At 41.6% G+C, this 19899-nt stretch overlaps 1 protein-coding gene across 1 annotated transcript; it reads right to left on the bottom strand.

Annotated features, from left to right (window-relative positions):
* Positions 1-1516: 1516 nt before the first annotated feature.
* Positions 1517-19197, bottom strand: LRP2BP (LRP2 binding protein). Its single transcript, XM_018561295.1, has 9 exons — positions 19186-19197; positions 15432-15559; positions 14344-14453; positions 13529-13642; positions 11729-11871; positions 11551-11656; positions 5017-5240; positions 2184-2349; positions 1517-1708 (listed from the first exon to the last, which is right to left on the bottom strand). The coding sequence occupies exons 2-9, from the start codon at positions 15547-15549 to the stop codon at positions 1643-1645; spliced, it is 1047 nt and encodes a 348-aa protein (XP_018416797.1). The 5' UTR covers positions 15550-15559; positions 19186-19197; the 3' UTR covers positions 1517-1642.
* Between the last annotated feature and the right edge of the window lie 702 nt (positions 19198-19899).

The following is a 19899-nucleotide window of genomic DNA, read 5'->3' as shown; positions in this document are numbered from 1 at the left end:
CTTTCCTCTTCTAGGCACCTTAAGAAATACGACCCAGTGTTTAATGATTCCAGCAGGTCCCAAGACATTCCTGTCCCAAGACAGCCCAGCCAAACCTCCAGTACAACTTGGTACTGCTCGCAAGCATTTTAACAGTATTAAGAAATGATTTATGTTTATGAAAGCGGGTAAACATGGAATGCATTGTTTGATTTTCATTTCCTTAGATTTTTAAAGTTCATTTTCTTGCAACCTGCACTAAACCAGCTCCACCCCCCTGCAGCATAATTATGAGATATATCTGTTCTATGACCTTTACACACTAGTGATCCTGTCCTAGAGAAGGTATAGAAACCACTCGCCTGTTTCTATGGTGTCACACTCTCATTTGTGAGGGACGTTCTGTAGTACTTTGCTCAGTGTGGAAGTGACACCAGAGACCCAGATGAGTGATTTCTTTGCCCTCTCTAGTGATCATTTTGATGTTGAGTTGCTGCCAGTAACAGGATCACTAGTGCTATGGGCCTATGGCTGTTTAGTGTTCAGACACCGCTAAAAAGAGACAAATGTACAGCTGCGCTCAAAGCTGTTGGCGGAGGCAGGTCTTTGTTGTGTGGTAAAGAGGCATGTGTGCAGCTGGGGTATGGGGCTATCTAATAATTGTGTAAGGCGTTCACTTACCTGTGTAGACTATGATGTCATGACCTGAAAAACAACATACATACATATACAAATAACTGCTACGGAATGATACAGACCTAAGGTGTGCCATGGTCCGGGTGCACAGTAATGCCAAATAAGGGGGCATACTCTGTGTGTAGAATGAATCTATGTGTGTGTATATATATATATATACATGTGAACGAGAGGGAAGGTAGGGAGGGTTCAGTCGAGAACCGCACATCCCTGTAGCCTCGGCCTGCCCTCTTTTAAGCGTTGTGGGCGCGCGAACCCCTCCCACAAATAACGGCTAACAAGTTAGCCTTCCAACATGTTCTTAGCAAAGCTTAGTGATGGTTTTCCTCTACTTTTTAATTGTTAGGCTAATTCAGAGCTGATTTGTCTTAAAGATGTTGCCTAACACCTGCAGACACTATGAGAGAGTCTATCACTACATTGGTCCGAATCAGAAATTGCCCCATTGTGCTCCATACTGAAATCCCATTCAGAATACTTTAGCGGTGGAGAAGGATAAGCCACCAGCACAGCTTATCCACTTTTATCTTCCCGTAATTGATTAAGGTCAGATAAACATGGTAGCACATATGGATCCTTCTTATTATGCTTATTACAGAGAACATGGTTGGAAGAATAGGAACCCCTTTAACATATTTACATAAATCCGGTGCTAGGAACAGAGCTGGAAAATGACATGGTCTTCCTAGAAGTCCCCAAAGGGTGATGCAACCCGTCTTATCCACTAAAACATCTGTGTGGAGAGCCTCTTCTTAAGTGCATGGAGAAAGGAAGTGGCTACAAATTCTCTACACACTACTAGCATTACACGCTGTACAAAATCCCCAGAATGCTCATAATACGTGTTTAGTCTTTACTGTGAGACAAACTGACATTGCAGACTATGTAGTAAGACATATTACTGAGAATCGATTGGAGATGGTGAAAAACCAGACACATCAATGTGATGTGAGACGGGGAAGCAGCTTTAGATTTTCCCAGAAATGACGTCACACTGCAGATCAGCAGCCACATCTGCATCCAGTAGGCATGCCTGGAAACCCAATAACATATAGCAAAGTGAGATTGTGGCTAATACTGGTACATCTTCATACATTCCATAGTATAAAAAGGCACAGAGCTGTGAGCAATAACGGCTACAATTCAACCTACTGTAATCTGACTTGTTTGCTAAACATTACTGCACTTTATTCATCATTTTTTTTTCCACTGCTTGACTTTGCCGACTGTTAAAGTATTTTGATCCATACATGGTGTCATTTTTAAGCACTAGACACACAACTAGATTTCATTTCATATTTTAAGTTACATTTCTGGGCTTTTTGCCTCTGATTTATGTTTAAACATGACAGGCATATGTGCATGGTATAGTTCATTCTCAACTAATAGCATCCTTCTGTAACTACTGGGTATGTAGATGGGTGTTCTATTAATATCCTGTGCTATACTGTGTATTACATAATTATATAAAATGTACTACTTCTTCAACATAAATATGAAAAATTTACCTTAGTGTAACATTTTTTAGCAGCCGCCATGTCCGGTTTTAGGCCTAAACCAAGATGGAGGCATCTGGCCAGATAGAAGTTGGCTATGGCAATTCCTTTTGAGGCATATGTAGGAAGGCAATCTGTAGACTTTGCACACAAGTCAATGTTGTCATGCTGTACAATTCTATAAAAGAACACAAGGGCACAGTAAGGGTGATGTCAGCGAGTCATAGTGTGACATGCTGAAACTCCTGGAAAAAAGAGAAGTATAGCATGTTCTATGTCACATGTGGAGCTACATCTCTCAGAACAGGCCGGCATTGGTAACACACACTAATAAATATGCAGTATATAAGCTACATTCATTTAAGAGCATGTCAGAGCAAAAATTACAAAAACATATGCAGTATGTTTTAACCCTCTAGACCAGGGGTCAGCAACCTTAAACACTCAAAGAGCCATTTGGACCCGTTTCCCACAGAAAATAAAAAACCGGGAGCCACAAAACACTTTTGACATCTAAAATGAAGATAACACGGCATATATAGTTTTTTACCTTTATGCTATGTATAATATGTATATAGGTATATGTGGGCTTAGTAACGCACTGGACTCTGGGCTTACCTGAGACCCCACCTGAGAGTGACCCTGCAGAGCACACCATAGATCCTGCACAGCCCATCTGAGACTCTCTATGGTGGGCTCTGCAGGGCCTCAGGTGGACTGGTCGCCGGGGTCCCTTTCCCTGTACCTCCTCCCAACTCCTCTTAACTGCTGTGGCCTGGCCTCCTCCACCCCCTCCCCTGTTACCTCTGCCATGCTGCCCCTGGTACAGCTGATACTCATGTATGAGGCCCCCCAGGCTGCCCACACCCCTCACATGGGTACCGGCCATACACACACTACTCCTCTCCCACCGCCTGTTACTAGGGACGCAGCCGGGAGAGGAGGTGAGTCACAGGACCTGCCCCCTTGCTGAGAAGCCCGTCGGCAGTGCGGGGCCCCGGGACCCTGCACTGCCGCATATTCCACTAGAGGGTGGCCCAGGACTCACTGGGCCCCCCTACAGCCTCAGGCCCTGACGGTGGTTCCGCCCCTGGACAGGGAGCCGCAGCAGAGGGATGAAAGAGCCACATGCGGCTCCGGAGCCACAGGTTGCTGACCCCTGCTCTAGACACTGCAAGTACAGAAAAATACCTGTTCACCTGCCAGAAATAGACTCCTCCTAGTTCTCTTGTGGGCTGACTGCTGTCAGCATTGCACAGTTATCTTTCCCTAAACGCCTCAATTCTTTCCCCGTACTATTTTCCACAACAAAACAGCTGGTTGTTCTATATTCACAAGCTTAGAACTGGGAGAGCTGCTTAGACTCCATGAAATAACATATGAGGTGTGCCAAGGTCAGCTGTAATTTTCTGGCAGAATTAACAGATATTTGTTGAACTTATTGAACAGATATAACAAAACATTTTCAATTGTATATTTAACAGGACAAAATGGAGCAAATAAGAGAGGTTCATTGTTAGAGTTTAGATTTTTCTTTTTTTTTTTTAAACATGGCAAAATTGATTTGATTTTTTGAAAAGTGCTTACAATGACCACCTTCTAAAAATGCTGGCTGACTGGTTGACCTGTTTTTCCTCTGTCTTTATTTACCTTGAGTCACTGACCCTCATAAAGTGTGTAACAAGAAAGCTCAAGTTGTATACAACTGCAGTATGGTGTAAGGATTGTCGTGTTAGTTTTTAAAAGGTTGGCTGACTTTTTAACATTGCAGCTTTATTTTTGGTACAGATTGCCAAAACCTTGCAGTTTTTTATTATTATAAACACTACACTACTGCCTTGCAATTAATGGGAGAGGTATCAGCCTCCCATGTACCAGGGATCCCAACCGGAAAGAAGCCATTTCAGGGAGGTGTCCTTCTCATTTCAGGGAGGTGCCCTCTAGGCCCCCCCCCCTCCCCATCCGCAGAGGGGGGGTTAGGGGGGCTGGGAGAGAGCACCCCCCTGAAATGATGACAGATAGCACAGGAAGCAATAGCTTCTTTGCTATCTGCAGGTTTTTTTTCTGATTTTGTTTTTAGTATTCTGACAGTTGCAGTAGTCAGAATATTAAAAAAAGGCATAAGAATGCATAGCTATATTCCTATTGGCTATTGCACTTTGCAATAGCAAACTAGCTATTGCACCCGCCCTCTGCTGCTTTCAATCACCAGAAGAGGACCTAAAAAATTCAGGTCCCCCTCTGCTGATTGACAGCAGCAGTGGGCGGGTACATCACCTAGTTTGCTATTGGCTATTGCAAAGTGCAATAGCCAATAGGAATCTAGCTGTGCATTCGTATGCCTTTTTTTTTTCTTTTCTGACTGACGGTTGGGCCGCGGCTCCCGATGTCAGAAAAGAAAAAAAAAAAAACGATCGCAGGGAAAGGTTTATCTGCTTGATCGAGCAGATAAACCTTTCCGGGAGGAAGTGTTACTTTCCCGGGCGGCCGGGAGCCGCTATCCAATAGCGGGAGACTCCCGGAGCGTCCGGGAGAGTTGGGATGTCTGCATGTACACACCTTCAGTTTGCTGTTGGGCTGCCTATCAGGTCTATCAGATAGGCAGGCACATGGCCAACTGAAAGAGCTTGCATGGCAGGCCAACAATGCTGCTCCTATTTGCAAGGCAGTGGCTTAGCATTGCCAGCCTGCAACAGAAAGTGCTGTTACTGGTAGGATTCCAGATGAGAAATATTGCAACAGAGTTACAAAAACTGTTTGCTTAAGAAAACTGAATAGGAGACATACTGGAAAAGTACATTTAGGTTTCCAGCAAGTCTTTGGTGACAGCAGTATGGGATGTTACCTCTTTGCTAACTCTGCCGCCTTTGTGTACAGTTTCCTGTGATAGTAGAATCTGACCAGTTGCCCTTGTGCATATACATTTCCACGCTCAGCTGCTTCCTTCAGACATTCCAGAGCACACTGCTGATTTCTTTGTATTCCCTGTCCATAAAGATACATCACACCAAGAGCTCCCTGTGACTCCACACTGCCATTGCCACAAGCTTCTGAATGCCAGAAGAAAGCCTGCAAGAGACCAGATGACACTCTGCTAACAAACCCTGGCTGTCATATAACATTAGAAAGAATTTATTTTATTTATGAAAATGTCATTGTTCATTAGCCATGTCTTGTAGAACATACTTTAATTGTATTACCAGTCTGTACTGGTGCACTTTCTGGTCATTCAGCAGTGTAACTCTTACAACCCTTAACAGAAAACTCAAAACCAAACAAATTAGACAAAGTCTATCCTGTAGTGAATACATCTAGATGATTTCAGTAAAACAAATACACCTAAATTAATTTTAGTGCAAGCAAACACAATATACATTTTTTTGGTCAAATGTAAAAATTGGCTGTGTCAAGTAATTGGCAAACATGTCAAGCTTGAAAATCACTTCTACTATAAATGGCAGCCAGCAGCAAAAAAACATAAAACTTTAAGCTGCTATAGTATTGGGAATTTCAGCCCGGGCAGAAGTAGATTCGGAACATGGGTAATTTTTTCCCCAGAAGGATGATGTAAGCTGCTGCCATGGTAAAAAAAACAATGAAAAACCTGGTCAGTTGACCTTGCAGAGGAGAGGTATAGCCATGAAGGGATAACTGAATCAACCTTGAACACTGGATGGGAGACAAGTTTTCTCTGACGACCAGGGCCCTTGTACCAAGAAGGTACCAAAGGACTTCTCCCCAGTCCAATAGGCTGTCATCCATCATGGGCACCTACCAAACCATTGGGAGGAAGGATTTTCCCTAGTCCCATTGAACCTGTCGTCCACCATGCCAAGCCTGGTCGTGCTGTACAAGTGTATGGGATGATCCAGAGACTTCACCCTCTTGTCCCCCACATTGCTAGAATGGTGAGTTGCAACCTTCTGGGGTAAAAAAAAATAAAAAATACACAGGGCTGCCCCTAAGTAGGATACTCTTTGACCCATGACCCTCATGTAAAAAAAAGCAGGTTTGATTGTCTCCTGGCCTGGAGAATCCAAATGTGGGAGCAGAGAGTCTGGAGCTGGTGCATGAAAGGGAAAAAAAGCTTCAACAGGATCAGGCTCAGATACTCCAAGCCTTGAGACAGTTCCAGTGCTGAGTTCAGGAAATTCAGGATCCTCCTGGAATTCCGTATGGTCTGCACAAAGACCATACGGATGACTAAGCCTGAATCGAATAATACTTCAGGGGAAGGTAGCCCAATTATCCCACTAAGAAAAATCCCAGAAGTGGAAATAGAGCAAGAACGGGCAGAGGACAGGCCCAAGGGAAGATCCGGAATTCAGAAAGATTGTGTAGCCACAGCAGAAAATGCAGACACTGAGAAAATGGGTATATGCAGATAGGCATTCCAGACTTCCACCGAACATTTACCGGATGGAGGGAAGTAGTGCTTGACCTGGAAAATGAAATTGCAGAACTTTTGTAGCCAAGGAAGGAGTTAAGGACCACTAGCTTCAGTATGGGGCAGATACTCCATGGTCATGATCTACGGGAAAATAAATTGCGTCAGAGAAGTGCAATGGTCCGCCAATGCATTGAAGACTAAGACCGAATTGCAGCCTGTAGACCCTGGATACAACACTCTGGACCCAAATATGGAAAATGGCCTGGGGTAACACATACAGTAGAATTAGGTCTTCTGAGAGCTCAAGCCGGACCAGAAATGGCAGCTGCAAACAATTCCGGGTCTGACAAGCCACAAAGGGCAAAAAAAGGCTACCCCTATGCATAGGAGTTAAGCCAAGGGGTAAACTTCCCCACATACCAAACCATCTGAAGGTATTGGGAACTCACTGCCACAGGCGGTGATTTCAGCAAATAATGTGGAATTGTTCAAGAAACTTTTGGACGATTTCTTAAGGCACCGCAATATACAGGGGTACGGGTACTCCTAGAATGAGATCCTAATAGGTTGGACTTGATGGACTAATGTCTTTATTCAACCTCAAATACTATGTAACTATGTAATTCTCAATGGTCCTAAGTTGAGTAGATGCTGTAGATATAAACAGAGATGCCACACAAACAGTGATAGGATCATGAGCCAGAGGAGCCCACAGAGCCACTACACTTGCACTCATGCTGTACCATACTAACAGTCTAGATGGATAAGTGAGACCTCACCATCAAGGCAACCTTACAACCCAGCTGCAGAGCAGGAGGGGAAATTGGCCAGTTGTGGCTAGGTCACCGTAAGCTGTCGTACAACAATATGCAAGTTATGGTTGAATCTTTGTTTATTTAGAGTATAACAAATACAAAAAAAAGAGAACTAAACAGGACTGATAGATGTGTCATAGATAAATCATTATAAAAATTATGGTGCAAAATACAAAAAGCATAAAACAAAAGTCATAACATTCTTCTCCAGGATCATGACAAATTGCTAGAAAAGTGATTTGCTTAGGTAGGGAAGTCAAAAAACCTATACATACGGTTATCATCCACAGCTCCATAGATCTTTGGCCCAATGGCTTTTTCATTAGAATAATCCAGAGTCAAGTACAGAAATAAGGAGATCAAAAAAGGGAAGACTAACAGGGTTATTCACTAAAGGGTGAAGAGTTTGGAGAAGTGAACAATCTAGGCCAAAATAGCTAATTTGGAAAAATTCTCCAATTCAGTTAACTTTCTAGTTTAGCCATGCTGCCCTAGATTGTTCACTTCTCCTGCCTTCTCCAAACTCTTCACCCTTTAGTGAATAACCCTGTAAGTCATCAACAGTGGCCCCTGCGGGCGTCCCAGATAGTCTGTGCGCTCCCAGTGGGCATACTCCCTAAGGTGTCTTCCGAGAAAGGGCTCCACCCACCCGCATACTTGGCTGTCCTTACAGCTTTGCTTTGCCAGTTTCCAAACTCCTGAAGGTGGCAGTATAACCCAGTGGTCTAAGAATACCATCTTGTGTCCTGTGATGTAAGGAATAACTTTCAGCTAGGCTTTGCAAGAGATACAAATAATGTAAGAGTGTGCAGCAATATGACCATAGAGGCATCACATGCAGGTTATCACTGTATTCCATTATACAGCAGCAGCATGGTAAATGACCCCATTACTATTGAATTTTATGGTAATCTGATAGTAAGTGGTTGTTCATTACAGTACTGCTGCATCCTGTTTAAAAGTATTACCATGTTATTTATTTTTTTTCTGTGGGGTTTCCATATTCTTAATTGATGATGACATGTCTCTAAGCCCGGGGGATTTAAGAGCACACAAAATGCACAAAGAACTATAGGACTACTTGAGCTAAGACAAGATACTTTATAGAGAACAAAGAGCTCATAGTTCTATGAAACTCACTTGAGGAATATGCATAATAAGAATAGAGGAATGTATATAATAAAAGGGGAAATAGTGAGGTTTACATATATATTATAGGCTAGTAGTCACAAACACTAGAGGGGCATCCCAAATTAATCAAAAGGGTCATGATCCCCCCCCTAGAAAACGATAAGAGCGGAAGCTTGAATGTGAGAAGAGAGTGATAGGGGGAGTGAAGTTTGATGGATGGCAAGTGATTGACATTGGAAGTGGGTGTAAGTTGATTTCAATTAGAGTTATAAATAATTATTAAAACTAAGAGACAATTTGAAACTAATATCTATGAATGTTTTGTAGAAATGTACCTTTATGGAAACAAAACAATAAAAATATATTAAACAAACAAAAAAATAGTTCTATGGAACTCATTTTTAGATCAAGTTGTGACTGTGAGATTGGAAAATGTAAAAAACCTGCCGGATACTAAGTAGAAATGGGATTTGTTAAAGTAGGAACTGGCACTAATGGAAATAACTACTGTAAGTTACAGTGCTTTCAAATAGACACCTATAGGTAATTTAATGAATATGGAATAAATGTCTTATTTGGCTAATGGATTAGATCTTGGTTGCAATAAAGTGAATACTGAAACACTTAAAAGTTAAACCCTAAGTCAGTAATACATTAAATCAATTTCACCAGTCCTGGCAAGATGCAGTGCACAGAATGCTCCGGTGCATGATACAAAGATAACTCCGATTTATGTCCTCCTCATCTCATAGCTGAAAAGATGCATTTATGCTGATGTCTCTGTGAGTTCACTATGGAATATCTTAGATCAACTAACTAATAATATGTGCAAAAATCACATAAGTTAACTGCACTCCAGATGTGTCCAGTGAAACAGACTAGACTATGGTGTCACCTAGCAACCAGATTACGCTGCCAATGCATTTCTAAAGTATTTAGGTTCTCTGCAATAAGAATGTACACTAGGAAAATTAGAAAAGTGTTTATGACTTCATGCGTCAAAGAAAAAAAAACTGGGGCAAATGAATATGGATGTACAAAATGCATTCAATAATATAGTATAAGAACATACTGTATATAGTTTACATTAAACAAACTTGGTTTCACGAGTGGGTTTTACAGCCATCAAGACTCATACCTCCCAACTGCCCCTCATATGGAGGGACTGTTCCTCATTTGAAACCAAATCCCTCTGTCCCTCTTTCCTCCTCAGTTGTCCCTCTTTTTGGTCTGACGTATAGGTATCTATGAAAATGTACTATTTAACTACCAAACGTGTTTTTATACACTAAAACCTTTACCCTATCAATTTTTCAAATCTGTAAAAGGCAGTGTAAAGGAAAAGTAATGATGGAAAAAATAATTCTGTATTTAACCAATCATTTTTGGCATATATATTGTTAATGGTTGGCATACTTTGGGGTGTGCCCTTTGCCTAAATACAGTGTGCTGAAAGATGTCCCTCTCTCTAATCTCAGAAAGTTGGGAAGTGACCAATCTATAGGTCTTCTAAAGCTAAAATGCTACCATTTTTTTAATATTTAGACTTGGGTGACCCAATGTCATTATAGTTTCCTTATTTAAAGGTAAACTATAAGTGTTTTGGGACTGTTGTATTTAGGTTAGACCTACTTAGGAGAGTAGGGGCAAAAAGGTAAGGAAACATTGTGGGAATGTTTCCTTAACCTCTTGCCCCTATTAGGGATGCACTGATACTGGTATGTAGTATTTCAAGTACAAGTACCGATATATTTTCCTGATACTCGCCGATACCGAGTACCGATACCGGTACCGTGTGTCCGGATTATCAGGAGGTCGAGCGGCCAATCATGACATGTCGCCCCGGCTTCCTGATTGCCTGAGAAGCCGGTGCTCTATCAGAAGGCTTGCAGAGGCTGCCTGGCTTCCTGATCAACCAGGAAGCCGGGAGGCGACTCATGGTGTTCCGCCCGGCTTCCTGATTGGTTAGGTGTTAGAATACACATTATTGTATCTATTGCAACAACTTCTGCAGTATACAGTTTTTGGCCAGTAGATGGCAGTGTTTATAAGTTCTGTTATATCTATGGTGTATACTCTGTGGTATTGAATAAGGCTGAGAATAAAAGCTGTGGCTTCCTTCCTGTTTTCCAAGCCATGAGCAGCATCCATATCTGACTGTGTGCTTGTGTTTCTCTGTGCAAGAAGTTCCAACATTAGGAAGCCAGGCTGCCTAGCAACAAGTGAAGCCAACTTCCTAGCCAATCAGAAAGCCTGTAGGCAGGTCATAACCCATTGCCCGGCTTCCATATTTTAAAGGAAATCGGCTCCATGGTTCCTCGGCACTGCCGGTCAGAGGGAGACCTCCCTTCGACCGGAAGTTCCGGTATCGGAGGTAAGTATCGAAGCATTTGGGCGAATATGAGTACTCGCCCAAATACTCGGTATCGGCACCGATACTGATACTAGTATCGGTGCATCCCTAGCCCCTACTCCCCTATGAAGGTCTAGGCTACCCCCCATATCACTATACTCTTCTAAATCAAGGCCCTCGGCATTGTTTACATCACTCCGATGGCTTCTTGATCCAGCAAACACACCTGCACAGTTTGGCCCCATAGGCTTCTGTACTGTACCACCATGTGCCATGGTTTTTAACTGATTTGCACTTGAAAATGTTTTAAGATACCCATTTCTGTTGATGGGCATGCATTGTGGAGAATCGGTTCAGCATCCTCACGCCACTATTTCTGATGTACACTAGCCACAAAGAACAACTTGTGTTGCCTCTGCCAGTGATCAGCAGAAATCAAACTCTGGTGCAGTTGGCCTGCGTAATCATTTTTAGACACACTACGCAATTGATATAACGGGAAAATGGAGGTTGTATGTATAATGTCTGTTTGTCTGTGATACCAATTGAGCTTTAATATTTTTTGTAATTACATCTTTGTACATCTACATAACTTTGTATTAGATAATTCTGTATTACCAATTACCTATAATTGAATTAGTGTGTATTTTCTTTTCAATTAAGTGTGCATAATGATACAAACTAAATCACCTTTTTCAGATTCATGCTGCAAGGTCGTGAATAATACATCCCCAGTGTACTCTGAGCCTTCACACTGGCTTTAGGATTCCCATTATCAGCAGCCACAAGCCACCACCTAGAGTAAAAGGAAGCAGACATGAGACTTTTGGCCTGGCTGTTATCCAATAGTCTTAGGAAGAATTAATACCTCTCTGCTTCTTCATCAGAGTGACGCACTCCACAACCCTCAAAACACGCAAGTCCCAAATTGAATGCAGCTGCATATTTCAGGTGTTTCGCTTGTGAGCTGTTCGAGTTGATAACTCTTTTCATATACTCTACTCCTTTCTTCTGAAAAAGAGAAAATAGTCAGTCATTACTAAAAAAAAAATAGTTCTGTAAATTCCTTTGATTACAGTCCATTGAGGGACACAGTAGGTCTTTCACCTTTGGGTTATAATGCCACCTACAGGAGGTTTGGACATTGGCAAACCAAAAAACTCTAGGCAATAGTCCAGACCTGGAAAAAGCACAGCAAACAGGAATAATACATAAGATTCTGCCCAGGTCAGAATCCAAGTTCCAGGGCACCTTCAGAAGGTACAAAATGGATGTCAACAGAACTATTAGTGGAGTGTGAGCTGAGGTCATCTGTTGCAGCGGGACTTTCTTCTCTTTGTCAAGAAACAGACATGTAGCAACTGCAAAGCAACTTAATCTCAGTGTGCAGGGCAAGGCCTTTAGATACTCACGAAACCCAGACAGCTGGTAGCTGATAACGGTCAGATGGCCAGAGGTGACCAAGGTCACTGTTGGTGGACAGTAAGGACGAACTAGAGATCGGAGCTCCAAATGGCTCTTTGCAATGTGGGAGAAGGAAGATGCTTCCTCAGCACTTAATAAAGGGAAAGAGCATGTAGTGCGTGAGACATTCCACCCAGCGGAATGATGTAAGCGATCAGTCCCTCAGCATTAACCGCTTCTGCAGTAGGAACTGGCAGAAAAACTGAATTTTCAATGCATCCAACAATTTCATCAAACAAATTGTTCAGCCCAATCGTCCAACTCACAGACTGAGTCATTAGAGACAGGGCATGTATTGAGACAATGCCAACAGCACTGGACCTGGAAGGCACTCTACGGCTAACTTGTTACCAGCATAGGGTCTAAAAAGCACCTTAATTGGAGCACATTACGTGAAGGTCAGTCACTTCCAAGCTAGCCCCACAACTTCCAGTCTAGTGGCGTCTGGCCATGGGACTCCAAAAGCTAGGCTGAGTATGGCCATGCAGGATAGCTGCAATCATAGAGACCAGTTATAGCAGCAGTGTATAGAAGAGTCTTGACTGCATAAAATGGAAGAAAAATACTAGCAAAAAATAGGGTAGTCTTTTAATAGCAGAGATGAAGAAAATATGTCCACTGCCAGAAAGAATATAGAAAAAAAATATATATTCAGACATACATTTAGACTGGAACTTCTTCAGGTTTTTATTGCTGTCTGTGTTTTCACTGAGGGAGATTTACCTCACTTCCTATCTAGGTGACAGGAAGCAGAAAAAATCTCTCTGGGGATATCTCTGGGCTGTATCCAGACCCTGCCATGCTAAAGATGCGGGGCATGGTCTCTAATGTGACCCTACGGTCCTGGGCTCTGCTCGGGGCACTCTCCAGACACCCGGTGTACTGTGGGAATCAGCAGCAGAGTACTTCACAGGTCCTGGACAGTGGTGGAACCCTGTCACTAAAGGCTGCTTAATGAGTATGCTCACTGGGGGAGGGTGAAGAATATCTGGATGGGGCATGTCTCCTGGGTCCTGTGTTACCTTCAGCAGCATTTTCAGGGTTTTTGAATGTCTCTTATTGTATGCTTGTTATTTACCTGTTTGAAAATCTTTTACAGGTAAATAACAAGCATACAATATATATTAAATGCACATAAAATCTCATGGAAAGATTGTTGTTGAAACAATGGCAAAAGGGTCTTCAAAGAGTTGGTAATACACACCTGATCTTCTTGAATTCCTAGACCATCATAATACATCACCCCAGCCTGATATAAAGCTTGATAGTCATCATCTTTGACTTTATGAAAGTGCAGTAATGAATCTTCATACCACCCCTGTAAAATACAAAAGTAAATTGGTTTTAAATGAAGGAAACTGTTCCCAGTAGCACACCATTGCTTCAGATGCTCATGGAACTGTTTCCATAGACTCACATCTAACCCATACCCGTACAACCCGCTTTTGAACCTACTTACTCCTCCAGCCTAACCCAACCTGTACATTTTACCCACAATCCTACTTCAAACCTGGTTTTACCACTGTCATGCTATGGCAATTAGCAATGTTACAAGAAAGAGCTAAGTACTACTACTACTGCCATATTACATGAGACTATTATGACCTCCTGCCATGTTACAAGAGACTTCTACAATCTACATCATGAGTGATCTCAACATTAGAGGAGGTTGCTGGAGATAGCTACCAATAAGAGACTGATAAATACTGCTACCATTTGATAACTTTTTTGTACAACATGCAACCTTGTAGACTTTGCATGTTAACGAAGAGGAAATTAAGCCAAGGTTCTGCAATGATCTGCGATAGTAGTAACCTTTACCCCATCCTATGACCCAATTCATCAAATGAATCTGCTATGATATTCACTCCACATTGTTGGCAACATGTTAATATTGGAACTACTTAAGTCCTGTTCTTTATGTCTTACAGTTTACTAAAATTATGGTGTGCCCTTGGGGGTACTTGGAGATATGAAAAAATAATAATTTAAGACAATCTTGTCATGTCAAAGCCTTACCTCTTCAAAACAGAGTTGACCAAGAAGGAAAGTTGCCTGTTTATCACCTTCTTGAATTCTCTCTTTTAAGTAATGTTCTGCAATCTCTACTAACTCAGAGTGAATATAACCTAATAGTAGAAGAAAGGATATTTACCATCAACATATTAGGCATGATTTCAGTATCAACCCATACATATCACTTTTACAGCCTGAAAATCTGGAACATATAAGTATGGCCAGTAATGTGGAATCTTGTAACCACAACATGTTCGAGAACTCTTCCTACGCTATAGACATACACTGTACACAACACAGCTAGAAAATCATAAATGCAAACTGTCAGATTGACAGCATGTGTTCAACTGGCACAAGAACATCTATTGGCAGGCACCTTTCTCCAGACACTCATGTTGAGTGCAATCATTCTTTAGAGTGGGTTATGGAATGAAGTTAAATTGTATGAGATCTGTGGCATGATTTTTGTATCATTATGTTATTCTGCAGAGGTAATAAATGTAATAGGGAACATTATGTCTACATGGAAGACTATGACACCAGCAACAACCCCGCTAAGTCCTACTTTTCCCATTCCATTTTTTAAATACCATCTTTGCCAATCTTACCTTCTTTCAGTTATATAAACTATATAGACAAAAAATATTGGTTATCTTCTTCCAACACCTCTTGTTTTGTTATCATTTTGATAAATCTACAAATGTATTTGGCTTGACATCTTTTTCTGAACACAGCTACATGTTTGGATATGACCCATATGCATAATCAGATGGCCCATCTAATCATTACCAAGGGCTACTTTTGAATTACCAACATCAAATAATTTTGTTCAATTCCAAAGCACCCAAGCAGCTGTACACTGATGAGGTCACTCCATAATAACAACTTTACTAGGCTTTAACCGTGCCACACAGTCACACCCACACTAACACATTTCACCCTACATGGACTTAGTCGTACATTGGGATTGAGCAGTCTGCAGCAGGGACATTTGAATGCATTGCATCTGCATTTGAAGGCTGAACTTCGGGAGGGAGCAGTGTCTTTTCCATGTTTATGATACAATCATTTGTAATATGTTCAAAGCTTACCTGCAGGTTCACATCTTGGAGCCTCTACCCTCTTTGGGAAACCCGGTAACTGGATGACTGCATATAGAATGTCTCCTTCTTGTCTCTTGGGCAGAGGCTCCAAACTCAGGTTCTTCATTCTCAACACTCTAAGGCCGATTAACAACATAGGAAAATGGAAGTAAACAAAATTGTAGATGTTGTCCTTAGCAACAAATAAGATGCTGAGATATACTTGAGAGTGAAAACATGTTTGGCTTCTATTAGAAACTGATGAATTTTTAATCCATTTTTTTTTTTTTCATTACAATTTTTATAAACTGACCTTATTTTATAAACTACCTTGAAACTTGAGAGTGAAAACATGTTTGGCTTCTATTAGAAACTGATGAATTTTTAATCCATTTTTTTTTTTTTCATTACAATTTTTATAAACTGACCTTATTTTATAAAATTCCTTTAAACCCCCCCCCCCACTTGGCAGCATTTGCCCATGCCTCAGAGAAGAAACACCTCAATTGCCATACAGAAACTTCTCACTTTCAAACCTACAGTCAAACACAACAGCTGGAATCTGAAATGTTGCTTTGCTGCTAGGAAGCAATACAGATGTTTCCTGTTTCAGGCAGTTTGATAAATGTCCAACATTTCCAATGATGGAGTTGTACCAACAATAGTTGGTTCCCTAAACAGATCTTTGATAAAAGGATACAAATCCATAAAAACCTTCAACAGTATATAGAAGAACTGCTTATGAATAATAGATGTGAATAGGCTTCTGCAGGCTTCAGAACACCTAATATGAAGTATAAGTCAAGGTGCGTACTGACACTAAACAATGGCCAGCCATCTTTGTATATCACATGATCATTCTACAAAGATTCAGATTAACTTTGGAGAACAAGCTTTTATCTATAGAGAAAGGAAGGGAAGCACTGCATGTGCCAGTCTGTCAGAGAATAAAATAATTCTAACTGGCTAGAAAAACCTATTGAGACTTTGCCATCAGGGACTGAGAAAGGCAGACATACAATTGCCTCCAAATCAAACAGTTAAGAGAAGCTGCCATTGCTGAGGCAGATAAAGGGTCAGACAATACCTGATGCCTGACAGTTGCTGGCCTTTCAACTTCCTATCCTATCTTCTGCGTGTGCAGTATGGGAAGTCAAGTAGTTGGCAGGCAGTAGGGGTTCATGTCTTTGAGCATTTTTCCCCCACATTTGACATGCGTTTGGAACACATGTCACATGTAGGTCAGAAAAATCCCATTGACTTTAATGGAGCAGTGCACATAACATTTTCGATCCTGTGTATGCCCTGCTTTGCGTTGCGCTGCATTTCAATGGATGCAACATGTCCAATAAAGTACATCTGAACTGTAGATAGTGTAAGTCAAACACAGTCTGTTCTTGTTACTGCATTTTTCATTCAATCGCAGCTGCGTGTCTTTGAATGGAAAATGCAGTGTTTGACAAGACCACGCATTGACATGAACCCTAACGCTGCTGATGACCTCTGACCTTTGACACTCCAGCTAAAGTGTAAAACTCAGACAACAGACTTAAATGACAAAGCTAACACACCCGGGAAAAGGATCTTAACTTTAGCACAAGCGCCTGTAATTTAAAAACAAAATAATAGTTATTTACTATAATAAGGATCCTTATTCTGGTGTGTAAGCTTTGTGAAGTGAACCAAACATAGGTAAAGCTAAGGGATGGGAGTTATAAATCTTTCATTAGTAAGCCTGCATAATAAGAACCTGTGTTGACAGGTTTCGGGCTTGTGTTGATGGCATCACTCTTCTGAGATTATTCAGAATTCCTGTGACCTGAAGTTGATGACGTGCTTCGAGCAGGTTTTGCATTATACATGTATGGGAATACAAAACCCACTCGAATCGAACAAAAGCCTGTTGGCACGGGCCCGTACAATAATTAAAGCGGAACTACAACCTCCTCTACTTTACAGCCAATACAGATGCCATCTTAGCCTCTATCTGGATTGCAGTTGCCATGGTACTGCACATATGATCATCTATGACACCAGCTGTTTGAGGGCTTGAAAATTTGGTTGAAATCTGAAATAAGCGAACTGGCAGCATTGACATTTGGTGTGCCTTGCAACTAACTGTTTTGGGAGACAGTTATAGCAGAGCTAGGCCCACCAATTTGATGGCTCCCAAGCAGTTACTCTCAAAGTATGCCAAAGGTTGCCATTGTGATTACTTCAGCTCTAAACCAAACTTCAAACCCTCAAATGGCTGGTGTCATACAGTAGCTGATCACACGTGTAGCACCATGGCAACTGCTAAGATAGCACCTTCCTTGGATGTAAAGGATAGGAGGGTGTAGTTCTCCTTTAAGTTGGTGGGTTGAGTTCCACTTGAAAGCCTAGCTCTACTTATAATAACTCTGTCACTAGGATCAATAAGCAGAGATATGCACATACCTGACTGCTAAGCATAACCAGCACCAAACAGCATAACCTGTAATGAAATCCATAGCTGTAGAATGCAGGGGCCAGGTGCTCTGTACTCAGTGTTTTCATGTATGGAGGGGTACGCTGCTGTGACAGCCCTTAGTCAGAGCCTAGCAGAGGAAGAGAGCACTGGAAGTATTCCTCTGCTGACTCCTTGTTTATGGTAAATACATTGGGGGGAATTTATCAAAACTGGAGCAGTTGCTCATGGCAACCAATCAGCACGTCTCTTCAGTTTGCTCAGGTAAGATTTGAAAATGAGAGAAGCTGATTGGTTGCAGCGCAAATCTGCTCCAGATTTTGTCTGCTCCAGGTTTGATAAATTCCCCCATTGCATATATATTGAAGCTGGTAAAAGGCCAATAATGGCACATTAAGGGCCGGTATTTTTCAAAGACATTCAGGAAGTTTTCCCTCTTGTAATGCAGCCACAATAACCAGTTAGCTGCCGTCCGCTGACAGAGCTATCGGAAACTTCTTGTGTATAGTTACCAATTGATTTCATATCAGTACAAATAGTTGCGTCATATTGGGTTATGTATTGATCATCAGCAGAGGGGGTGTTACAAATGTTATCTGCCTATAAGCCCTAGTAATTGAAAGCCAGCCCTGAGTATTCATTTACCACGTGTATACACCCCATAGTCTACCTGTCAGTGTAGGCGACACAATTAATATATTATCAGCCTGCCAGTTTGCTAGGAATCTGTAATATTATGGCTTGGGGTATTGTATGCTATTTATATGTAACAATACAATGCTTTTAAAGGAAACCTGTCATGAGATAAACCCTTTGCTAAGCTCTCTCTAAGATCATTGTATAAGGCTTTTCTTCTTTCTTCATATCTCTATAGGTTGAACTTGATGGACATGTGTCTTTTCTTTAACCTGACTAAATATGTAACTATGTCTGCAATCATCTGAACAGCTAGGCAGCCAACATTTCCAGGAGGATGTCTGCAATGGCCCCACCTTTCTCCCATGACAGGTATATTGTAACACTGTAACTTGTCACTGGTTATGACTGTCACACAGAGACAAATGTGACAAAGATTTGATACTTGTGGGTCACCTCCAAATCCCAGTATAACATTGCAGTATACTGTAGATGGGTGCAGTTTTAGCACCTCACTTCTGTGCACATGATTACCACCCACCACCCCAAATAAAGAGCCATAGACATTCCTGTGTATCTGGAGTGATGTTAAAGGCCAGCACTGTCCTGTTAGGAACACTTGCTGGGACTTGTAGTTCATAGCAGTGCTCAGGTCTCCCATCATCACAATATACACACCTTCCTTCATGCAGCCATTACACATGCAGCTCCCTGGGGCACACAGAACACAGAACTCACAAGACAATGCCACAGCCTGCCCAGTCACATGCTGATTGTGTTTACTCCATCATCCCAGCAACGGTTGCCTAGCAACCTTTTATGATGTGTCTCGCCCAGAGTTCTCCGTCCAGCATAATGGAGGGTGTAGAGAGACTGATGGTTATCCCAGCACACACTTGTGATCTGGGAAAGCAGCACAATAAATACATATGCAAAACATCTCTACAATATATGGACATTTCCCCATGTTTTAGCCCCATGGCAGCGACATGATACATTACTAATGAGACCCTGGGCTGGACCCCAATATAATGATGTATATTAACAGTGTAAAATTAAATATAAAATTTCATCCCAGAGACGGATAATGTTTAAAAGTGAAAGCGACACTACACACACACGGGAAGAAACGGTGTAGGTTTCACCTTAATATTTCAGCCCTTTATCCATAGGGGGGGGGCATATCCTGGAATCCCCTTTTATGATAATGGGGGACCCAGATATCCACATACGCCCAGGAGAATAGGGGTACATTAATATAATATTCCTTACCCATTCCCACAGAGGTAAACACACACACACACACACCTTGAAAAAGTCCTTTACTTTAATAAAACACATAAAAAACACAATTTATTAATGTCACAAAGTCCAGTAATGTAATTCTCATAA

Source organism: Nanorana parkeri, unplaced genomic scaffold (assembly GCF_000935625.1).
Source record: "Nanorana parkeri isolate BGI_ZX_2015 unplaced genomic scaffold, ASM93562v1 scaffold513, whole genome shotgun sequence".
NCBI classification, from domain to species: domain Eukaryota; kingdom Metazoa; phylum Chordata; class Amphibia; order Anura; family Dicroglossidae; genus Nanorana; species Nanorana parkeri.
The sequence above is the reverse complement of the archived record's forward strand: the minus strand, read 5'-3'. Positions and strand labels throughout refer to the sequence as shown.

Excerpts from the sequence above, each read along its gene's own strand:
- LRP2BP (XM_018561295.1), bottom strand. The coding sequence starts at position 15,549 with ATGAAGAACCTGAGTTTGGAGCCTCTGCCCAAGAGACAAGAAGGAGAC. Across the intron at positions 2,350-5,016 it reads GCGGCAGAGTTAGCAAAGAG|AATTGTACAGCATGACAACA; the intron begins GTAACATCCCAT and ends GTTCTTTTATAG. Across the intron at positions 1,709-2,183 it reads CTAAAAAATGTTACACTAAG|GCATGCCTACTGGATGCAGA; the intron begins GTAAATTTTTCA and ends TTGGGTTTCCAG.